This window comes from Fulmarus glacialis, unplaced genomic scaffold (genome assembly GCF_000690835.1).
Source record: "Fulmarus glacialis isolate BGI_N327 unplaced genomic scaffold, ASM69083v1 scaffold9679, whole genome shotgun sequence".
NCBI classification, from domain to species: Eukaryota; Metazoa; Chordata; class Aves; order Procellariiformes; family Procellariidae; genus Fulmarus; species Fulmarus glacialis.
The window spans coordinates 1,049-8,734 of NW_009231369.1; the positions used below are offsets into that span (position 1 = coordinate 1,049).

The following is a 7,686-nucleotide window of genomic DNA, read 5'->3' on the forward strand; positions in this document are numbered from 1 at the left end:
TGTCTGGGCTGGAAGATCAGATGAGCAAGAACAGTGTGAAGTTTTACGAGATGATTACAAAGTCCTGCACCTGGGATGGAATAACCCAGGAGCCCAGTACAGGCTGGGATCTGTGTGGCTGGGGAGCAGCCTCGATGGGAGGGACCTGGGGGTCCTGGTGGACAACGACCTGAATGGGAGTCAGCAGTGTGCCGCGGCAGCAACGAAGACAAGTTGGATCTGGGGCTGCATCCACAGGGGCATTTCTAGCTCAGATAGAGACGTGGTCCTCCCACCCAGTGCTGTGTCCAGCTCTGGTCCCCACAAGTCACGAAGGATGTGGACAGAGTGGAGAGTTTCCAAAGGAGGGCCACAGAAGTGATCCGAGGGCTGGAGAACCTACCCGAGGAGGAAAGGTTGAAGGAGTTGGGTCTTTTCTCCCTGGAGAAGACTCGGGAACCTCATCAGTTTTTGAGTACTTAAAGGGCAGGATGGAGGCTCCCTTGTCACAAGGAGAAGACAAGGGGCAACAGATACATGTTGCACCAGGAGAGGTTTCATCTCAAAATAAGACATTTTTTACGGTGGGAACATTTACTGGAACAACCTCCCTGGGGACATGGCGGAGTCCCCACGGCTGGAGGTGTTCAGGACACCTCTGGACAGGGTGCAAGGTCATCTCACCCGGGCTCCCTTTCCCACGAAATCTTGGACCAGATGATCTCTCCAGGTCCCTCCCAGCCTGGGCTGTTCTGTGGTTCTGCCATAACAGGGGCCGCAACGGTGCTCGGCGCTTTAGGAGACGTGATGCAGGGGATGGAGGTGGGAGCTGGGGTAGAAAATGAGGCTGGGCAGGCGCTTTCCAGGCATTTCGAGGGACGAGGATCCCTTGTTCTCCACTCTCCTGGGGCAGGAAGGATGGGAAGAGATCAGGTGGAGCCATGGCACAAAGAGCACCTTGGTTTCACCATCCCTTCGTAGCCCGAATTGCTGTGACAGGCAGAGCTTTGGGAGGATGCTGAGTTTCGGAGCGGGATCTGGGGTGAAGCAGACATGTCTTGGGGTGCTTTGGGGGCTGCTGTGCCCCTCGCGAGCATCTCCCAGGCTGGCAGCGCCATAAAGCCGGGTCTGGAAAGCTCCTCGCCCGACGCCGCAGACCCTCGTGCCGTTCGCAGGCTGTCAGTAGACGAGCGGCTTAACGAGCACATCACTTCTGCGAGGCAGGCACTGAGCGGGAGACGACCGCTCTCCTGTCTAATCATGTGCTGGGCCGGGCACTGGGACCGGAGAATGCTATTCCTGGCTCTCCGGCATGCTCTGCAAGCCGCTGAAGGCTGCCTCTGTCACTGTGCCCACCTGGCAGGCACGTCTCGTGTCTCTATCTGCATAAAATAACTCCAGGATCCTCAAATGAGAGAGTTGCAAAGCACCGAGTGCTGGTAATGGGGAGAAGGGCTGAGGCTCTCTAGATGAGTGTGTCCTGCTCTGAAGGTGATGCTTCAAAGAGGGTGTTGAAAGATGGGGGGGAAAAAATGAGATGAATTACAAGGTCTGGAAGATGAAACACCTTCTGGTAAGAGACACGGGAATGGGGCTGCTCGGCTTGTTAAAAGGAAGGTTCAGGGGTGACTTGAGCATCTAAGCAGGTGATGGTTTGGGGACTCGTTCTGTCTGTCTGCTAAATTAGAGAGGCTGAAACGAGGAAAAAAATTGCACTGAAGGATAGTACAGCCAGCACGGAGGGTAATTAGCTTTGCCTCGTCTCCACAAAGCCTGCGAGCACCCCCTGCGGCAGGGGTTGCTGTGGGAAGCTCTCCTGTCCGGCCAGGAGCGGATGTTACGCTGCTCCCATTAATTAATGATCATTTCAACCATCCGCCCTTTCTTCTCCCAGTATTTGCCTACGGCGCGACGGGAGCAGGAAAAACCTACACCATGCTGGGCTCTGAGAAAAGCCCCGGCATCATGTACCTCACCATGATGGAGCTGTACAAGAGGATCGAGGCCAGAAAGGAGGAGAAGAGCTGCGAGGTCCTGGTCTCCTACCAGGAGGTAAGCTGCGGCCGAGCCGTGTCCCCTCCTGCCTCCGGGTCACCGTTGCTCAGATTTGGGGTGAATCTGGACCCTGTAGTGCCATGCTCGGGGTACCTGCTGTGCTGCCAGCTGTGCCCGCTGTCCCCAAGGGCAGCCCTAGAGCCCGACTGGAAGCAGGCTCACCCACCCAGTTTGGTGAACTGGTGCTGCTGGTTTCTCCCATCTGGAGTTGGGAAATTTTTCCTTCCTTGCCGTGGCCCACATAGCAATGAAGGCTTCCTGGCTGAAAGGGCTTTAGAGAAGCGGTGGCGCGGTGACTTGCCAGTAAAGCCCTCCTGAGCTGTGCTCTGCATTTAGAGCACCGTCAGCTGCTCTCGGTGTAACGAGGTCCCGGAGGTGGTGTTGGGGGGCACACCAGGTTGTGCGTGACCCTGGGGTACAAAGCTCCTCTCCCCGCTCGCCGCCGGTGAACCAAACCTCAGCCTTACATCGACTTCCCTGCTCCAGGTGTACAACGAACAGATTCATGACTTGCTGGAGCCCAAGGGCCCTCTGGCCATCCGGGAGGATCCCGAGAAAGGAGTCGTGGTTCAGGGTCTCTCTTTCCACCAGGTGGGTATAAAAATGGGCACAAGGTCTGGGCAGCGCTGCGCCTATACCAGTTCTGAAAGCGGATGCGTGTCCTGGGAACACGGGTGCCTGTGAAGACACGGGAGTGCTGTCTGCGGGGCTCCTGGCTGGCAGCAAACGTGACCCCGAGCTGAAACGAGCCCCACAGAGCTACGGGATCTCTCAGCCTGAGCTGCCGTGGCTGCTTGGTGTTGGGTTGTCTCGGTGCCTGCGTACGGGGTGTGCTGATACCTCCCCTCTGCCTGTTCTCTCCCAGCCCGCGTCGGCAGAGCAGCTTCTGGAGATGTTGGCCAACGGCAACAAAAACCGTACGCAGCATCCCACTGATGCCAACGCCACCTCCTCCCGCTCACACGCTGTCTTCCAGGTGAGGGCTGGTGGTTGCGGTATCACTCAGGATCTGGGCCGAAAAGGGGGCTAGGGAGCAAGCCTGTGCCAGGACCAGCATCGCGGGGTTCCTGCCGCTGCTCCTGGTGTGTCACGGGGAAAATCAGAGTGGTCGTGGCCCCGAAAAGAGAGGTACAGGGCTGGGCAGGCCACTAGCCTGTGCTGCAGCAGGACAGCACGTACTGGTCGTGCTGGTGGCCGTGTCTCCTAGACAGCCCTATACTCCCAGCTTGGTGTTACATCTCCCAAGGGCTGAAATTTCACTTTGTGCTTTTGACTCTTGTCAACTTAGCATGTGGGAGCCATACCTAAAACCTGACCCCGAGCAAAGGGGGCCGATTATCGCTGGCTTCTGTTTGTGCCTCCCTGCTGCGGGCAGGCTGTCTCCTCCATCGTGTTCCCCTTGACGCTGAGCCGGGAATTACGCTCCCCCAGGGGGTCTGTAAATTTGCCTCCCCTGGTTTCTCAGTGCTCTCCTACGCAAACCTGCCAGTTGATTTCAATTCCAGCCAGGCCCTTCCCCGAATTAGCAGGGCCGTCACGGCTGTGTGGGGAGACGGAGGGCTCTGACTGCAATTTCAGTCTGAACCTGGTGCCTTGCCCATTACTGCTTGCAGGGGGGAAGTCCAGGTGTCTGGATGCTTTCCCAGCCGGCTTCCCAGCTGGGCTTGTCGGTGGGTGCTGGATTCCTGCCTGCCACAAATCCATTAGCTGTGCTGGAAATCTGCCCTTCCCGCTGCTGGCTCTGTCTCCCGGCAGGCAAACCGTGGTCTGGTGAGGATGCAGGACTGGTTACCGGCCTCCAGCATCTCCGTGGCACCTCCAGTCCGTGCAGGAGTTGCTCCTGGGGGGCTGAGAGTGTTATAGAGTGGTGGGGGAAGGGTGTGCTTTTCCTGGGAGATCTTTAGGGATGCAGAAGGGGAAGTTACAGAGCAGTGCTGCCAGGTGAGTCTTGGGGGCTGTGTCCCTTCTTGCCCGCACCAGCCGGGAACGGGGCTTGGCACCGACAGCCCTGGCTGCATGCCTCCCTGGGGGCACTGTGAGATTGTGTCTGGGGGCTTTGCAGCCCCTGTTGGCATCCGAGTTTGCTGGCAAAATCCACAGTCGGAGTCGGAGCTGGGGCTGCCGCCGTGCATGAGCGCTTCCCGGGTCGCGCCGGGGCTCTGGGTTGGCATGTTGCCCTTTGGGGACCTGACCAGCTGTACCCTGCTCGCTCAGCGAGCATAGGAGATGCTGATTATTTTCCGTAGCTCTGTCACTTCTTGCGAGAACCCTTCGGTGGCTTTGCTACTTGTGTCATCGCCAAGTTTTTGGCTTGTCTTCTCAGCGTGCCGGGCTCCTCTTTTCCCCCTGCTCGATCTCACGACCTGTGTGATCCTCTTTGCCATCCTTCCATAAACACTGAAACTGGTGATGCTGGCTCCAACCAGCAACCCTGTGTGCCTTGCTGAGCTGTGGCCTCACCGATCTCTGTCCTTGCAGATCTACGTGAAGCAGCAGGACCGTGTTGGCGGCCTCGCTTGGGATCTGCAAGTGGCCAAGATGAGCTTGATCGACCTGGCAGGCTCGGAGCGAGCTTCAGTCACCAACACCAAGGGAGAGCGGCTCCGGGAGGGTGCCAACATCAACCGCTCGCTGCTGGCCCTCATCAACGTCATCAACGCGCTGGCTGATGCGAAGGTAACGCTGTTCACGTGGCCCCGTCGGGTTCTGGCTCTCCAGAGCGGATGAATGTGAGGGGTGTCCTCAAGTGATGGTCTAGCCGGTGCAGTGAGGCTGGCAGCCTGGGCTGGGCTCTGAGCGGTGCTGTGGGATGAGCATGGCCGTCCCCTTGCGACACAGGATTCGGAGCTGAGCGCCCAAGGGCCAAAAGCTGAGCAGACCCTTGATCTCTCGGTACAGAGCAAGAAAACCCACATTCCATACCGGGACAGCAAGCTCACGCGCTTGCTGAAGGACTCCATTGGCGGCAACTGCCGCACCATCATGATCGCTGCTGTGAGTCCCTCCATGCTGGCCTACGAGGACACCTACAACACGCTCAAGTATGCCAACCGGGCCAAGGAGATCAAGCTGTCGGTGAGGACCTCGCGTTGCGGCAGTGATCTGCTGTGCGTTTGGGAGCTGCTGGGGATGGGTGGGAAGGAGTCTGGTGCGTGGTGGGGTAGATTAGTGGGTGCCTCCCTTTTCCAGCTCTGGGGATGCCGCTCCGGGCAGAAAGCAGCTGATGAAGCTGCAGGTGCTGCGTGCTTGGTCTTCTGCTAAAGCTGCTCAGCCCAGAGCCCAGAAGGGCTTGTGACATGGACAGCGGGTCCCTGAGCGCAGATCATGTCCGCTACAGCCACCCTGGGGCTCCCTGGGGCCTGAAAGAGGTTGAGTAGCTGTGCTGCTCCAGTGTGGGGAGAGAGGTACATGCTGCCCCAGTGCTTCTTTAACCTCTCCCTCATCTCTGTCTCTGCAGCTGAAGAGCAACGTGCTCACCTTCGACTGCCACGTTAGTAAATATGCCGTGATCTGTGAGCAGCTGAAAGCGGAGGTGAGATGCTGGCAAGGAGGGCAGGGCTCTGTCTTTAGCTGTGGTTTGCTTGAGACGCGGATCTCTGAGCTCCTGGGGGTTGTGAAACCGTCTGAGCAACAGATGATCCTTCCTCGCAGGTGGCAGATCTGCGGGCGAAGCTTCGTGCCTATGAGGACGGTGCCCGGCAGGCAGAGAACCAGGCGCCGGCGCCGCTGGCTCCCCGCAGCTCGAGCCCGGTGGGGCTGCCCAGGTGAGGCTGGTGGGGAGGAGGGACAGAGCTTGGTGTGACCTCCTGGTGTCCCCCGTGTCAAGGAGCCAGCAGGGTTTTAGTGCTGTTCGGAGCCTAGGTGTCTGTCAGAAAGCAGATGAGCTTCTCAGCTTCTCCGGTGGTGTGTACCATCATCTCAACTCTGGTTGGGTGTAGTTATGAGCACGACGGACCACAGTGTGCAAGCACCAAGGGAAGCTGGGTTGCAAAGGCCAAATCTTCCTTTGATTCATCCCAAAACTTCTTATGCAAAATGATGACTTCACCAGAGGATCTTTTCTGGCTCAGTGGCTTCTTCTCTGGCTTCTGTAGGTTGGAGGAAGCTGTCCTGAAGACGGGCTTGGCCCTGGATGATCAGAGGGAGAGTGATGGAGAGCAGCAGGAGCTGGAAGCTGGATGGCCTGTTCAGCTACAGCTGGAATCGGAGGAGAAGGTGAGAGAAGGGGTGGGCAGCGCGGGAGGGCTTGGCATGACGAGCAAGAGGCTCGGGGGGCTCAAATGCCCTCGTGGGGTACACTGGGCGTGCTGGGGGAGGGCAGGAGCTCAGCCAGTCTGTGGGGTCCTGGCTCGGCATGTGCTGGGCTGTGGATTGTAGCGCAACCCCTTAACTTCCCAGCTAACGGAGTTTGGGGACCAAACTCAGCTCAAATGTGGGCTAATCTTGGGCTTTTGGGTGATTGCTCCAGGCTCCAGAGGAAATGCCTCCCAGCAGCCCTAGAGCAACCCACCAGACAGATGTCCAGCTGGAACCGAAGGAACCGAGCCACCTTCTACAGGGGTTGTATGGCAGCCAGAGAGAAACGTGAGTGTCCTCGTGCCATCCCCATGTGCCACTTCCTCTTGTTTGCCTATGGAGGACGGGTTGTCCAGCCTCCTGTGTTGCATGTAGCCATCCTAGGGATGGTCTAGATGGACGTGGGACTGGGTCTTTGCTTGTAGATGACTGCCTGTCCTGTAAAATAAGGGATTTGGCTCCTGGGGATCTAATCCCATGGTATAATCCCTCCTGGAAATGCTAGCAATGAAGGTTTCCAGGCACAGCAACTGTGTGAGCCTTAAGTGCGTGGTGTTAGTCCTGAAATTACCTCCGCGAAGTCTTTCCTCCTGCCTCGGCTCCCCCAGGTCCTGCCCTGGCAGGGCTCCCATGGCACCATCTGCTGATGTCTCTGCCCCAAGTATCTTGGCAGAATGAACCTCTTTAGAAAGGTCTCTTGAGGGAGGCTGGCCTTGACGTGTGCCTGGATCTCTGTCTGCCTCTAGCCGAGCTAACGAGTGTCTGAGGCCTGGCAAAAAATCTGTGGATGCCATTTGGTCCCTTGTAACCAACAGGTGAACACATAACTCACAGCTCAGGTTCCTCCAGTAAGATTTACAGCTTGGGTATCTCACAGCTTCAAAGTTTGCCTCTCTTCCCCCAAAACTCTGCTAACAGGCTCTGTCCCGCCCGAGGAGGTGTCTCAGAGGTGGTGCTGAGCCTCTGGTACTGGTGACAGTGGCTCAAGCTCACCTGCTAACTGGTTTTTGGGTCTGTCTCTCTGTCCCAGGCTTGTAGCCGCTATCCTGAGCATTGCCCGAAAGCAGTATTCCCTCCTGAAGGCTGCCAACCTCTTAACTCCTGACATGGTCTCTGAATTTGAGGAACTGGAGCGCCTGGTCCGTCAGGAGGCTGGTGTAAGCCTGGAGCAAGCCACGTCTCCGAACAGACCCGCAGAGGTCAGCGGGGCCACCCCAGCCCAGCGGATGCAGCAGGGCTGCGACGGTGAGGATTTGGGTTTCGATTTGGGATAGTCAGTGCTGTCCCCTCTCCTCTGTCTCGGCGTGCACTGGAGGAGCCGATGGGAGGCGGGGGCAGCTCCCAGCCCTGGGGCGA

The 7,686-nt window shown here is 57.9% G+C and overlaps 1 protein-coding gene across 1 annotated transcript in view; it reads left to right on the top strand.

Annotated features, from left to right (window-relative positions):
- KIF18B (kinesin family member 18B) overlaps positions 1-7,686 on the top strand; it is a gene marked incomplete at both ends in the record, with an annotated part of 11,023 nt that overhangs the window by 1,044 nt on the left and 2,293 nt on the right. Inside the window, 10 exons of the mRNA XM_009584545.1 lie at positions 1,874-2,031; positions 2,521-2,625; positions 2,900-3,010; positions 4,513-4,710; positions 4,933-5,109; positions 5,492-5,566; positions 5,686-5,798; positions 6,129-6,249; positions 6,503-6,618; positions 7,361-7,575. Of these exons, the coding sequence (XP_009582840.1) occupies positions 1,874-2,031; positions 2,521-2,625; positions 2,900-3,010; positions 4,513-4,710; positions 4,933-5,109; positions 5,492-5,566; positions 5,686-5,798; positions 6,129-6,249; positions 6,503-6,618; positions 7,361-7,575 (1,389 nt within the window). The remainder of the gene's footprint in view (positions 1-1,873; positions 2,032-2,520; positions 2,626-2,899; positions 3,011-4,512; positions 4,711-4,932; positions 5,110-5,491; positions 5,567-5,685; positions 5,799-6,128; positions 6,250-6,502; positions 6,619-7,360; positions 7,576-7,686) is intronic.